Source organism: Hemiscyllium ocellatum, chromosome 6 (assembly GCF_020745735.1).
Source record: "Hemiscyllium ocellatum isolate sHemOce1 chromosome 6, sHemOce1.pat.X.cur, whole genome shotgun sequence".
Classification (NCBI taxonomy): Eukaryota; Metazoa; Chordata; class Chondrichthyes; order Orectolobiformes; family Hemiscylliidae; genus Hemiscyllium; species Hemiscyllium ocellatum.
The window spans coordinates 89,330,629-89,346,770 of record NC_083406.1 but is presented as its reverse complement, the minus strand read 5'-3'; the positions used below and the strand labels follow the sequence as shown (position 1 = coordinate 89,346,770).

The following is a 16,142-nucleotide window of genomic DNA, read 5'->3' as shown; positions in this document are numbered from 1 at the left end:
GGTGCAGGTGAATTTGTGATGGATATGGAAAGATCCCTTGGGGCCTTGGAGGGAAGTGAGGGGGGAGGTGTGAGCGCAAGTTTTCCATTTCTTACGGTTGCAGGGGAAGGTGCCGGGAGTGGAGTTTGGGTTGGTAGGGGGTGTGGATCTGACTATGGAGTCACGGAGAGAGTGGTCTTTTCGGAATGCTGATAGGGGTGGGGAGGGAAATCCCTGGTGGTGGGATCTGTTTGGAGGTGGCGGAAATAACGAAGGATGATACGATGTATCTGGAGGTTGGTGGGGTGGTAGATGAGGACCAGTTGGGTTCTGTCCTGGTGACAATTGGAGGGGTGGGGCTCAAGGGCGGAGGAGTGGGAAGTAGAGGAGATGCGGTGGAGAGCATTGTCAGCCACGTGTGAGGGGAAATTGCGGTCTTTGATGAAGGAGGCCATCTGGGTTGTTCGGTATTGGAATTGATCCTCCTGGGTGCAGATGCGGCGAAGGCGAAGGAATTGGGATTATGGGATGGTGTTTTTACAGGGGGCAGGGTGGGAGGAGGTGTAATCTAGGTAGCTGTGGGAGTCAGTCGGTTTATAGTAAACGTCCGTGTTGAGAACACCTCTGGGACACCCGAACCAACCAACCCAACCGCCCCATGGCTGAACACTTTAACTCCCCCTTCCACTTCGCCAAGGGCATGCAGATTCTTGGCCTCTTCCATCACCAGACCATGGCAACACAACGCCTGGAGGAAGAGCGCCTCATTTTCTGCCTAGGAACCATCCAACCATAAGGGATGAATGCAGATTTCTCCAGCTTTCTCATTTCCCCTCCCCCCACCTTTTCTCAGTCCCAACTCTCAGACTCAGCACCGCCTTCTTGACCTGCAATCTTCTTCCCGACCTCTCCGTCCCCACCTCCTATCCGGCCTATCACCCTCACCTTAACCTCCTTCCACCTATCGTATTCCCAACACCCCTCCCCCAAGTCGCTCCTCCCTACCTTTTATCTTAGCCTGCTTGGCACACCCTCCTCATTCCTGAAGAAAGGCTTATGCCCGAAACGTCGATTCTCCTGTTCCTTTGATGCTGCCTGACCTGCTGCACTTTTCCAACAACACATTTTTAAGCTGCTTCTGATCTGCCTACTTTCATCCCCCTTCTATTTCTCTTGTACACTAGAGGGATCCCTCGCAAAATATCCATGATAAGCACTCTCAATTTCTTGGTAACTCATATTAGTTGTCTCTGAAGTTATAATTGAGGACTTGATCTTTTCCAGTGATGCCCACCGGAAATCTTGATTGTATTGAAACCTTGATAAAGTTTCCCAGGAAATTTTCCAAAGTGCTTGATAAGTCTTCTTCAAACCTCCAGCATTGAGTCAACAGTATAATGTGGTACAGTTTTAAGGAGCACTCAAAATCTTCAGCCACAGCTTATTTAGTAGAGCTGCTTGTTTTTGGGAAGGACATAAAGATAGAAGCTGAAAATGTGTTGCTGGTTAAAGCACAGCAGGTCAGGCAGCATCCAAGGAACAGGAAATTCGACATTTCGGGCCAGAGCCCTTCATCAGGAATGAGGTCTCCTCATTCCTGATGAAGGGCTCTGGCCCGAAATATCAAATTTCCTGTTCCTTGGATGCTGCCTGACCTGCTGTGCTTTAACCAGCAACACATTTTCAGCTCTGATCTCCAGCATCTGCAGACCTCACTTTTTACATAAAGATAGAAGGCCATTAAACAAAGGAGCAAAAGTAAGCAATTTAGCCCATCAAATCAGCTCTGCCATTCCATGAGATCATGGCTGATCTGATAATCCTCAAATTCACTTTCCTGCCTATTCCCCACAACCTTTGATTCTGTTCCAAATTAAAACATTGTCTACCTCAGCCTTGAATATAATTAATTATCCAGCTTCAACTGCCCTCTGTCGTACAGAATTCCACTGATTCACAATTCCCTGAGAGAAGGAATTCCTCCTCATCTTTGTCTCAAAAGTGTGACACCATATTCTATGTCTATGTCCTCTGGTCCTAGACTCTCCCACAAGGGAAAATAACTTTTCTGTATTTACTTCATCAGGTACTCTAAGGAGCTTTCAAACAGTTCACATCATATTCTTCGAAACTCCAACATGTACAGTCCCAACCTACTCAACCTCCATACCTGGCATCAGCCCCTAGTGAACTTTCTCTGGACCGCCTCCAATTTCCTCTGACATGGGGCCCAAACTGTTCACAATGTTCCTGACTATCATGGCCTGACTATTGCCTTGTACCACTTTAGCGAAACCTCCTTATTTTTACACTCTATTCCTTTTGAAACAAAGACCAACATTCCATTTTGCCTTCCCTCTTACCTGCTGGACATGAATGCTAACTTTTTATTATTAACAGACAAGAAATCCCAAATCCTCTGTTCTTTAGCTTCCTGCAGTCTTTTTCCATCTAGATGACATTCATTTCTTAACTTTTCCTGTAAAAGTGCAGAACATCACATTTCCCTGCATTATAGTTCAGTTGTCCATTCATGTAACCTGTGTATATCCCTAAGGTTAAATATTGTTGACTGAAATGCCATTAAACCACTTTCGTGAATGCTCACAGATGATTTAAAGGGCAATCAGTCCCTTAATGATTCTCCGGTTGGTTGTTCCTAGCAAAAGCTTCAACTCCTTTGCCAAGATAACACCTTGCGCTAAACTGATGCTTGACCTCAAGATTCTTTTCATCATGTTGCATGTTTTCAGGCTTCTGTTCAAATTTCATTTCAACCATAAGTATCTGCCATCAAGTAGGGCTTTTGTTTTGACAGCTCCTTCAGATGCTAAAGTTTCTAAAAAAAATGGCCAAAAGCATATTGAGCTGAAACATTAGTTTGGTCTGAGGTGTTACCTTCGTAAACTGTGCATCACATTTCTCTTCATAATTACATCAGTTTTATAATGAAGAAAGGAAATGCTTCCAGCTAATATAAAAAAAACACAACAGGCCAATTAACGAATAACAAGTTCCCATGAACATCAATAAGATGTGTGATCAAATAATCTATTTTAGACGTTGGTTGAAATATAAATGTTGACTTGGATGGCAACTTGTCTTTGAATAGTGCAATCTTTTATATCTGTCTAAGGAAGCTTAATCTGAAGTGGTACTGCAGACAGTACAGAGGCCCCTCAGTCCTGCACAGAAAGGCTACTTCTATCTCCTTCACAAAATCCACAAACAGATCCACTGTTTCTGCCTGTTCCTGCCCCACAGAACTCATCTCTTCCTCCCTCCAATCAGTTTTTTCTCCCCTCGTCCAGTCCCATCCCACTTACATCCGTGACTCTTCTGATGTTTTACATCAGTTTCAGAATTTTCAGTTTGTGGCCTGACTATCACCTTGTAAAAACAATGACTGCAGATGCTGGAAACCAGATTCTGGATTAGTGGTGCAGGAAGAGCACAGCAGTTCAGGCAGCATCCAAGGAGCAGCGAAATCGACGTTTCGGGCAAAAGCCCTTCATCAAGAATAAAGGCAGAGAGCCTGAAGCATGGACAGTAAAGCTAGAGGAGGGTGGGGGTGGGGAGAAAGAAGCATAGAGTACAATAGGTGAGTGTGGGAGGGTATGAAGGTGATAGGTCAGGGAGGAGAGGGTGGAGTGAATAGGTGGAAAAGGAGACAGGCAGGTAGGACAAGTCCGGACAAGTCATGGGGACAGTGCTGAGTTGGAAGTTTGGAACTAGGGTGAGGTGAGGGAAGGGGAAATGAGGAAACTGTTGAAGTCCACATTGATGCCCTGGGGTTGAAGTGTTCTGAGGCGAAAGATGAGGCATTCTTCCTCCAGCGTCTGGTGGTGAGGGAGCAGCGGTGAAGGAGGCCCAGGACCTCCACGTCCTCGGCAGAGTGGGAGGGGGAGTTGAAATGTTGGGCCACGGGGCGGTGTGGTTGATTAGTGCGGGTGTCTTGGAGATGTTCCATAAAGACCTCTGCTAGGAGGCGCCCAGTCTCCCCAATGTAGAGGAGACTGCATCGGGAGCAACGGATAGAATAAATGATATTAGTGGATGTGCAGGTAACACTTTGATGGATGTGGAAGGCTCCTTTAGGGCCTTGGATAGAAGTGAGGGAAGAGGTGAGGGCGCAGGTTTTAGGGTTCCTGCGGTGACAGGGGAAGGTGCCAGGATGGGAGGGTGGGTTGTAGAGGGGCGTGGACCTGACCAGGTAATCATGGAGGGAATGGTCTTGCGAAAGGCGGAAAGGGATGGGGAAGGAAATATATCCCTGGTGGTGGGGTCTTTTTGGAGGTGGCGGAAATGTCGACGGATGATTTGGTTTATGAGAAGGTTGGTAGGGTGGGAGGTGAGCACCAGGGGCGTTCTGTCCTTGTTACGGTTGGAGGGGTGGGGTCTGAGGGCGGAGGTGCGGGATGTGGACGAGATGCGTTGGAGGGCATCTTTAACCATGTGGGAAGGGAAATTGCAGTCTCTAAAGAAGGAGGCCATTTGGTGTGTTCTGTGGTGGAACTGGTCCTCCTGGGAGCAGATACGGCGGAGGCGGAGGAATTGGGAATACGGGATGGCATTTTTGCAAGAGGTAGGGTGGGAAGAGGTGTAATCCAGGTAGCTGTGGGAGTCGGTGGGTTTGTAAAAAATGTCAGTGTCAAGTTGGTCGTCATTAATGGAGATGGAGAGGTCCAGGAAGGGGAGGGAGGTGTCAGAGATGGTCCAGGTAAAGTTAAGGTCAGGGTGGAATATGTTGGTGAAGTTGATGAATTGCTCAACCTCCTCGCAGGAGCACGAAGTGGCGCCAATGCAGTCATCAATGTAGCGGAGGAAGAGTTGGGGAGTGGTGCCAGTGTAATTAGGAAGATCAATGTTCTATGCAGCCAACAAAGAGACAGGTATAGCTGGAGCCCATACGTGTGCCCATGGCTACCCCTTTGGTCTGGAGAAAGTGGGAGGATTCGAAGGGGAAATTGTTAAGGGTGAGGACCAGTTCGGCCAAACGAATGAGAGTGTCGGAGGAAGGGTACTGTTGGGGACGTCTGGAGAGGAAAAAATGGAGGGCTTGGAGGCCCTAGTCATGGCAGATGGAGGTGTAGAGGGATTGGATATCCATGGTGAAGATGAGGCGTTGGGGGCCAGGGAAACGGAAGTCTTGAAGGAGGTGGAGGGCGTGGGTGGTGTCTCAAACATATGTGGGGAGTTCCTGGACTAGGGGGAATAGGACAGTTTTGAGGTAGGTAGAGATGAGTTATCGCTCCAATCGCCTGCTCTTTTCCATGGCCGCTCATTCTCTTTACATGTTCATCCCCCATCAAGATGGGTTCAGAATTCTCCACTTCTTCCTGGAATAAAGGCCTGAACCATTCCCCATCCATCACACCCTGCTCTGCCTGGTCTAGTTCTTCCTCACCCTGAATAATTTCTCTCTTAACTCCTCCCACTTCAGGTCAGAGGGCTGGCCATGGGTACCTGCATGAACCCCAGTTATGCCTGTCTCTTTGTTGGGGTATGTGGAACACTCCTTGTTCCAGTCCTATTCCCACCTACAACTCTTTCTCCGGTATATCAATGACATCATCAATGCTGCTTCCCTCTCTCTTCTATAATTAGAAAAGTTTATCTTATTAAATTTCCACCCCGCTCTCACCTTTGCCTGATCCATCTCTGATTCCTTCCTTCCCTTCCTCGACATCATTGTTTCCACTTCTGGTCACCAATATCCAGTACTAACCCACCGACTCTAATAGTTACTATACATCCTCATACCCGGCTTCCTGTAAAGACTCTATTCCATTCTCCCAGTTCCTCCATCCCCATTACGTCTGTTCTGATGATATGAACTTTGATAAGGGGGCCTCCGAAATGACCACCTTCTTCTTCAACCGAAGGCTCCCCTGCACAATATTTGACAGGACCCTAAGCCAGGACCAACCCATCTCCTGTACTTTAGCCCTCACTACCTCTCTTCCTGCCCACCATAGCATTAGGGTCCACCTTGTCCTTACTTACCATCCCACCAGCATCCACCACCTCCTGTGAGACGTCACCACCAGATGCATATTCCCATCCCCTCCCTTGTCAGCTATCTGCATGGATTGTTCCCTATGGGACACCCTGATCCATTCCTCCTCTAGTCCCAAACCCCCCAACAGCCACATGGCATCTTGCTCTGCAACCATAGAAGATGTAACACCTTACCCTTTACTTCCTCCCTACTCGCTATCCAAGGCCCCAGACATACCTTCCAGATGCACTTTACTTCATCTAGTCGACTTTATTCATTGCTTACAATGTGTGGTCTCCTCCACCTTGGGGAAATGGATAATAAACTTGGTGACCACTTTGTGGACCATCTACAGTCTGTCTGTGAAAAAGACCCTGAGCTTCCAGTTGTTGCCACTTCAATAACCACCTTGTTCACTAACCAACATCTCTGTCGTCAGCTTGCTGCAGTGCCCCAATGAAGGTCCATGCAAGCTGGAAGAACAACACCTCATTTTCACTTGGGAACCTTGCAGCCTTCTGGACTGAATATCGAATTCAACAATTTTAGGGCTTGAGCACCTTTCCCCATATTTTCACCCCCTCCAACACACCAGGCCTTGTCATTACACAGGCTGCTACCACACACAATTCTCCAGACTAATAGCGCTATTCTTTCTCCTAGATATTAAAGTCCCACTCCTTCATCTGTCCAACTGATTTTCTCTTTCCTTGGCCTCTATCTCCACCTATCATCTTCTGTATAGAAAACATCCTTTTCCTAGCTACCATCAGTTCTGAAAAAGGGTCATTGGACCCGAAACTTTAACACTGATTTCTCTCTACAGACACTGCCAGACCTTTTCCAGCAATCTCTGTTTTTGTTACTATAATCCATCCTCTGCTAGAGAACATGCAGCCATTTCCGAAAGACATGTATAGTAATTTTCATACCTTTGAGAACTCTGCTCATAAAGTCTGAATTCCATTTGTAAAGAGACATACAGTTGTTGAATTGCTTCTTGTTATTTTTGTTAAGTGACATGGAAGAGTCTTAAGGGTGATTTGCCATTTTTGTCACAATGAGATCACTCAAGAATGTGTGATAGACTGTGACTTAAATCAACACAATATGTATTCAGTATCAAATCAGATAAAGTCTGTGGAACAATGTGACAAAAACAATTCACTATAAAGGAGTCTTAGACCTGTCAAAATACTATGACATTTGCATCAATTCATTTGGAAGTTGATATTTTAACACTAATCATTCTCTGATTGAACCATAGATAGAAATGACAAAACACTTCAAACATTCAATGAAATATTATAAGCCGTGGACTTTCAGGATAAATGCATTGTCATGGTGCAGAAACACTTCTGAAACATTATTATTATTGGAGACAGTTACTTGATCTGACCCTGCTGTGTTTCCCAGGTACTGGGACGTGATGATGATCTGGGCTCCAACAGTAAGCTGACCTATCAGATTAACTTCGGAAATGAAGATGGCAAATTCTCAATCTCAGCAAATGGAAGTCTCAGCCTCGTGCAGAGTCTAGATAGAGAGATTCGAGCAGAATATATGCTGGTGGTGACTGCCACAGATGCAGGTAATAGAAAACTACTTAACAAAATAGCTTAAAAGCAAGGATTTATGATTTATGCAATCAAAAATATCTAATATAATACTTTTTACCCCATTCACCCAGCGAGATAGTTTTTATCACTCCATCTTACAACTCTCACCATGGCAGAATGGATCAGCAATTACAGTTTAATTGTTTACAAAATTTTTACTACCACCACAGTTTGGATATTCTAAACAGCCCAACCATTTTAGATTAGATTCCCTACAGTATGGAAACAGGCCCTTCAGCTCAACAAGTCCACACCAACCCTCCAAAGAGTGATGCACTCCCCATATTTATCCCTGATTAATGCACCTCACACTTTGAGCAATTTAGCATGGCCAATTCACCTAACGTGCACATTTTTGGATCGTGGGAGGAAACCGGACCACTCGGAGGACACAGGGAGAATGTGCAAACTCCACACAGACAGTTGCCCGAGATTGGAATCGAACTCGGGTCCCTAGTGCTGTGAGGCAGCAGTGCTAACCACTGAGCCACCATGTCGCCCCTAATTTTGATGACTGGCTCCCCCTTTGAGTCTTCTGGGCAAGGTTTCCCACATGTTTCCAGTGCAGACTGACAGCTTGGGAGGTCTGCTTTCCTATGGTCAATTTAAAGTGTGGCTTCTTTTCTTCACTGTTGGTGAGTTTGTGCAGCTGTTGCAACTGACCAGTCAGCAAGAGATGGTACTTGCAGGGACACCCAGCAATTTAGGTGTGTTAGACGATGTCTTGCTGTACGAGGTGTCAACGGAAATCACAGCCTCTCAACTGAAGCATAGCATACTTATGTATAGTAGACTAATTAAAATGAGCCCTGCTGTTCTGCATTAAAACACAAAGCCACATTATTGGAAGCTATAGACACTCACATTCAGAGTTGAATTGCATTGCAATGGAAATTGAATTTATGAAGATAACTTTTGACTCTGCCATTGGAACACTGCCATACATTAATTAGGGGGCTAGAGAGATGAAGAGGTTTTTGGGAAAACCTCTTTGTAGTGTTGAAAGTATTAATAAGCCTTTAGAATATTAGTGTTCTTGGAATAGATTTCTGACCCATACTTAGGACAAGTCAATAATTTCTTTGTCATCAAAGTCTAAATCAGAATTGTGTTTGCTGACTGATCTTTACCTCATCACCAGACTGCTACAAGTATAGATGTCAGAAATCAAATGACACCAGGTTATAGTCCAACAGGTTAGTTTGAAATCATAAGCTTTTAGAGCACAGCCCCTTCGTCAGGTGAACAAACAGCACTCCAAAAGCTTGTGATTTCAAATAACCTGTTGGATATAACCTAGTGCTGTGTGACTGCTGACCATGTCCACCCCAGAGCAACACTGGTATCTCCACCTCACAGATGTAGAGGACACAGATGCAAAACTGTTTACAGCCAATAAACTCACTGTCTTTCTTTTCCTTCTTGAAGAAGAAGTTTTGTGTTTTGGTAACTTCACCCAAACCTCTGTCTATGCCTCAGTCCTCACCTATTTTCCTGAATTAAGGTTTGATCGCAATGTACAGTGAGATTCTTGCTGCCAACTCAGAGCCTGACAACAATCAAGAAACACCAACAGTGGAAGACCCGGTGAGAACTTAATGTGATCAAAGTGTCACAGAAGTTTGGTCTGAGGGCAAAAGCACATGGAAAGAAACTGGTCATAGTGCAGAATGGAGAATGGAGAACTCAGTTGGACAATGAGCTGTTGATAAATCTGGCTAGAGTCATAGAACAGAAAGTTGAGCAATGTGGGGTTTGATGAGATGTATGGCAGATTTGGACAAGAAGTCAGGCAAGGTCCATCATAACATCAGGAGAAACAGCTTCCATCTTTTACACTCGGTGAGGTGATTTTCACAACTGGCAGCAGTGAGTTCCCAATGAAGGGGGATGATGGCATGTTAAACATTTTGTTGACAGCACAACTCACTTTATTAATATTCAGCTTTCTATCTTAGCAAACAAGCTCAATCAACTCAATGTGGAGAAAACTTGACATGGAAATCAGACAGGTACCTGACAGATTCAGCTCACCACTTACTCCAAAGGACCTCCATGTTGCATATGACCAAACTGCAGCTGAGGGCAGGATCCATCAGCACCAGGAACATGAACCCCTTGACCACTGACATTGGCATCTGGCATATACCTCACTCCTATTGTGGCACTTCTCCAAAGCACTGGCATTGGCGAGGTGCACACTGGTAACACAACATTGCGTGGCACACTGGCAACTAGCATTGAAAGGCTTCTGTGGTGACACTTTCTGCATACAGATGTGCCCAGCTGAAGGATTAATCCAGGTTGTATCTCAGCATTGCTCTTTTGCTCTGTTAATACTCGTTCACATATTGCTTACCTGGATGTTGTCAGTATCCCTGTCTTGACTTGCTTTGCCTTGTCTTATGCTGCCAATTAGCACAGTCACCAAAAGAGATACCATGCCAGGTTGGTCAGCCATCCTCAGTCAAGGGGCAAACACCTTGCTGTGCAGCTGTGTCTACAACATTGTCACCATGTGCCAGCATATTAACATAAAAGGTTAGTTCAAGGTTTGTGCAAAGATTTGTTGCTCGGGTGCTTGTTGTTGTGGTTCTGTTCGCCGAGCTGGAAGTTTTTGTTGCAAACGTTTCGTCCCCTGGCTAAGAGACATCATCAGTGCTCTGGAGCCTCCTGCGAAGCGCTTCTTTGATGTTTCTTCCGGTATTTATAGTGGTCTGTCCTTGCCGCTTCCGGGTGTCAGTTTCAGCTGTCCGCTGTAGTGGTTGGTATATTGGGTCCAGGTCGATGTGTTTGTTGATGGAGTTTGTGGATGAATGCCATGCCTCTAGGAATTCCCTGGCTGTTCTCTGTCTGGCTTGCCCTATGATAGTAGTGTTTTCCCAATCGAATTCATGTTGCTTGTTGTCTGAGTGTGTGGCTACTAGGGATAGCTGGTCGTGTCGTTTCGTGGCTAGTTGATTTTCATGGATGCGGATTGTTAGCTGTCTTCCTGTTTGTCCTATATAGTGTTTTGTGCAGTCCTTGCATGGGATTTTATAAACTACATTGGTTTTGCTCATGTTGGGTATTGGCTCCTTTGTTCTAGTGAGTTGTTGTCTGAGCGTGGCTGTTGGTTTGCCACGCTCAGACAACAACTTACTAGAACAAAGGAGCCAATACCCAACATGAGCAAAACTAATGTAGTTTATAAAATACCATGCAAGGACTGCACAAAACACTATATAGGACAAACAGGAAGACAGCTAACAATCCGCATACATGAACACCAACTAGCCACGAAACGACACGACCAGCTATCCCTAGTAGCCACACACGCAGACAACAAGCAACATGAATTCGATTGGGAAAACACTACTATCATAGGGCAAGCCAGACAGAGAACAGCCAGGGAATTCCTAGAGGCATGGCATTCATCCACAAACTCCATCAGCAAACACATTGACCTGGACCCAATATACCAACCACTACAGCGGACAGCTGAAACTGACACCCGGAAGTGGCAAGGACAGACCACTATAAATACCGGAAGAAACATCAAAGAAGCGCTTCGCAGGAGGCTCCAGAGCACTGATGATGTCTCCTAGCCAGGGGACGAAACGTTTGCAACAAAAACTTCCAGCTCGGCGAACAGAACCAATATAAAAGGTTAGTGAAGGATAGAGTGGGGCTCATAAGGAATAAGCAAGATAAGCTACTCACTGAAACAAAGTGTATGACAGAGGTATCTAAACAGTACTTTGTTTCTGTCTTTACCAAATTAGAAGGTGGTGACAATGGCCCAGTTGAAAATGTGGGTATATTCAAGAGATTTTTAATTAGTAAGGGAATCAAGGATTTTGTGGGAAACAGGCAGGAAAGGGGCGTGAAGGATTATTATATCAGCAACGATCTCACTGAATGGCAGAGCAGACTTGTTGGGATCAATGACCTACTTGCGCACCTATGTCTTAAGGTCATATTCCATGAAGCAGCTTTTTGCTGCATTAATGTACTGTGCAGCCTCCTGCCCTTAGTCAAATATTTAATTCCTATTTTTCCCCTTTTTATAATATTGACCCCATCTCTTTTGTGTTGATTCTTGTTGGGTTGGGCCTCACACACATCAGCTGTCCCTGTGGTGTCTTTACCAATGAGTAATTTGTTTTATGTGAGTTTATGGGCAGGCTGGTTCATTATGAGAAAATGAGGTTAGTTTGCTGATCTTTTAAGTTATGATGGATATTGTTTTAATCCTTCATGCAGTTTGTAGCAACTCAAAAAAGAGAAAATGTCGAATGATTTTCACATGGGCACTTATGAGCTGCCTCTTGAACATTTTTAATATGAAAGCGATTAACTCCAAAACTATAATAATTAATTACCCAGTTAAATGGAATAACTTTGAAATCCCTAATCAGCAAATATGTACATCCTTTCAAAGTAATTAATGGAAGCAAATAGAAACACTCCTACAAAGCATCATTAGGAAAGTTTAATATGTTGAAAACCATTTCACTTGCAACCAAGTACATTAAAATTTGCATTAAATACAATTTCATGGGTGAGGGAAATTTCATCAGGAAAGCAGATACCGATGTTGGGGTCTTAAGTGCATTGCATTAAGGATATGCTGTGATAATGGATCTAAAGTGTTTTCTTTCAGGGTGAACACTTGCACTTAATGCTCTATCACAGCGTTCGGCTTCTCTTTATTTTCAAAGCGGTTCCGAAATGTAACCTCAGAACAGCTCCTGACAAATCTACCCGTGTTAGTAATGTTTTCAAATTCCATGCAGAGGGGTGAAATTGAACGACACTTCCCCAGCATCTTCAACACCAAATAGGCTCAGAAATCAGACTGTTCAATTAACTCATGTCCATTTCTTGTAATGCATCCAGCAAGTCAGGATTGAGCTGCTGCCATTTTAGCTGACTGCTGCATGAGTCAAAGAGTGTGGTGCTGGAAAACCATGGCCTGTCAGGCAGCATCCAAGGAGCAGGGGAATTGACATTTTGAGCAGAAGCACTTCATCAGGCTTATGCTCAAAACATTGACTCCCCTGCTCCTCGGATGCTGCCTGACCATCTGTGCTTTTCCAGCACCACGTTCTTCAACTCTGATCTCCAGCATCTGCAGTGCTCACTTTCTCCCTGACTACTGCATGAGCCAATGTTCTTTGCATTGCTCACTGGCTCCATAAGAACATAGGCCATAAGAATATGTCAACCCCTTGAGCTTGTTTCACTGTTTTATGAGATAATGTTTCATCTGACTTCACCTCATATCTCTTAATAACTTTGGATAACAAAGATCAATCATTCTCAGGTTTAAAATTTAATTATAAATGATAAGCCAGAGGGCAATAGAGTAAGTAGCACAATGCATTGATGTAGAATCATCGTGTTTTATAGAACAGTTGTATAAGTCTCACCAAAATACCCCCACATAATGGGAGCAATATGCCTGTATGATCTCACCAAGCTTCAGGCAGTGTAGTGACAGAAAATGTCGGAACATTTGTTCATAAGAATCCAGCATCAACTACCATTTGTTGTAAGATAGTTCCAAACTTTCTAAAGTATTTTGTTGAACCCTTCCCTAATTTTATTCCTGAAAGATGTTTTTTAGAATGTAAAATTTTTAGATTACAGCATGAAGTTTCCCATTTTTAGGCAAAGTGTTTTATTCTACAATGGGACTCATGATGATCAATCCACTATGGGTCATGGAGACATTTCTTGTGCAATCTTCCATTCTTCATCAGCGTAATTATGTACTCAGCTTCCACTGTGCCCTGTCTGGTGGAATCATGTGACAGGAGAGACAGAACACTCTGCTGCTTCAGGGATATTGCCATGTTTACACTTCATCTTTAAACTGCAGCTCGACAGCCTGCAAGCCAGGAATTGCCCTGCATGTTGTGGTTCTGCACTGTTAGCCACAAGGTTATAGCCCAGAAAGACAAGTGAGTCATAGAGTCATAGAGATGTACAGCATGGAAACAGACCCTTCAGTCCAACCCATCCGTGCCAACCAGATATCCCAACCCAATGGAGTCCGAACCTGCTAGCACCCAGCCCATATCACCCCAAACCCTTCCTATTCATATACCCATCCAAATGCCTCTTAAATATTGCAATTGTACCAGCCTCCACCACTTCCTCTGGCAGTTCATTCCATACACGTACTACCCTCTGCATGAAAACATTGCCCTTTAGGTCTCTTTTATATCCTTCCCCTCTCACCCTAAAACTATGCCCTCTAGTTCTGGACTCCCTGACCCCAGGGAAAAGTCTTTGTCTATTTATCCTATCCATGCCCCTCATAATTTTGTAAACCTCTATAAGGTCACCCCTCAGCCTCTGACTTTCCAGGGAAAACAGCCCCAGCCTGTTCAGCCTCTCCCTGTAGCTCAGATCCTCCAACTCTGGCAACATCCTTGTAAATCTTTTCTGAACCCTTTCAAGTTTCACAACATCTTTCCAATAGGAAGGAGACCAGAATTGCACGAGGTATTCCAACAGTGGCCTAACCAATGTCCTCCGCAACATGACCTCCCAACTCCTGTACTCCATACTCTGACCAATAAAGGAAAGCATACCAAATACCGTCTTCACTATCCTAGCTACCTGCGACTCCACTTTCAAGAAGCTATGAACCTGCACTCCAAGGTCTCTTTGTTCAGCAACACTCCCTTGGACCTTACCATTAAGTGTATAAGTCCTGCTAAGGTTTGCTTTCCCAAAATGCGGCACCTCACATTTATCTAAATTAAACTGCATCTACCACTTCTCAGCCCATTGGCCCATCTGGTCAAGATCCTGTTGTAATCTGAGGTAACCTTCTTCGCTGTCCACTACACCTCCAATTTTGGTGTCATCTGCAAACTTGCTAACTGTACCTCTTATGCTCGCATCCAAATCATTTATGTAAATGACAAAAAGTAGAGGGCCCAGCACTGATCCTTGTGGCACTCCACTGGTCACAGGACTCCAGTCTGAAAAATAACCCTCCACCACCACCCTCTGTCTTCTACCTTTGAGCCAGTTCTGTACCAAATGGCTAGTTCTCCCTGTATTCCATGAGATCTCACCTTGCTAATCAGTCTCCCATGGGGAATCTTGTCGAGCACCTTACTGAGGTCCACATAGATCACATCTACTGCTCTGCCCTCATCAATCTTCTTTGTTACTGCTTCAAAAAACTCAATCAAGTTTGTGAGACATGATTTCCCACGCACAAAGCCATGTTGACTATTCCGAATCAATCCTTGCCTTTCCAAATACATGTACATCCTGTTCCACAGGATTCCCTCCAACAACTTGCCCACCACTGAGATCAGACTCACCGGTCTATAGTTCCCCAGCTTGTCTTTACCGCCCTTCTTAAACAGTGGCATCACGTTTGCCAACTTCCAGTCTTCCGGCACCTCACCTGTGACTATTGATGATACAAATATCCCAGCAAGAGGCCCAGCAATCACTTCAATAGCTTCCCACACAGTTCTAGGGTACACCTGATCAGGTCCTGGGGATTTCTCCACTTTTAACCGTTTCAAGACATCCAGCACGTCCTCCTCTGTAATCTGGACATTTTGCAAGATGTCACCATCTATTTCCCTACAGTCTATTTCTTCCATATCCTTTTCCACAGTAAATGCTGATGCAAAATATTCATTTATTATCTCCCCCAATTTCTGTGGCTCCACACAAAGGCCACCTTGCTGATCTTTGAGGGGCCCTATTCTCTCCCTAGTTACCCTTTTGTCCTTAATATATTTGTAAAAACCCTTTGGATTCTCCTTAATTCTATCTGCCAAAGCTATCTCATGTCCCCATTTTTCCCTCCTGATTTCCCTCTTAAGTTTACTCCTACTTCCTTTATACTCTTCTAAGGATTCACTAGATCTATCCTGTCTATACCTGACATATGCTTCCTTCTTTTTCTTAAGCAAACCCTCAATTTCGTTAGTCATCCAGCATTCCCTATACCTACCAGCCTTCCCTTTCACCCTGACTGGAATATACTTTCTCTGGATTCTTGTTATCTCGTTTCTGAAGGCTTCCCATTTTTCAGCTGTCCCTTTACCTGCGAACATCTGCCTCCAATCAGCTTTCGAAAGTTTTTGCCTAATACCGTCAAAATTGGCTTTCTCCAATTTAGGACTTCAACTTTTAGATCTTATCTATCCTTTTCCATCACTATTTTAAAATTAATAGAATTATGGTCGCTGACCCCAAAGTGCTCCCCCACTGACACCTCAGTCACCTGCCCTGCCTTATTTCCCAAGAGTAGGTCAAGTTTTGCAACTGCTCTAGTAGGTACATCCACATACTGAATCAGAAAATTGTCTTGTAAGCACTTACGACATTCCTCTCCATCTAAACCTTTAACACTATGGCAATCCCAATCTATGTTTGGAAAGTTAACATCCCCTACCATAACTACCCTTTTATTCTTACAGATAGCTGAGATCTCCTTACAAGTTTGTTTATCAATTTCCCTCTGACTGTTGGTGGGGTCTATATTACAATCCCAATAATGTGATCATCACTTTCTT

The 16,142-nt window shown here is 44.4% G+C and overlaps 1 protein-coding gene across 1 annotated transcript in view; it reads left to right on the top strand.

The window, feature by feature from the left end:
* The window catches only part of LOC132816950 (protocadherin Fat 4), a 135,780-nt gene that overhangs the window by 32,021 nt on the left and 87,617 nt on the right, over nt 1-16,142 (top strand). The window contains exon 4 of the mRNA XM_060826974.1: nt 7,397-7,571. Within this exon, the coding sequence (XP_060682957.1) occupies nt 7,397-7,571 (175 nt within the window). The remainder of the gene's footprint in view (nt 1-7,396; nt 7,572-16,142) is intronic.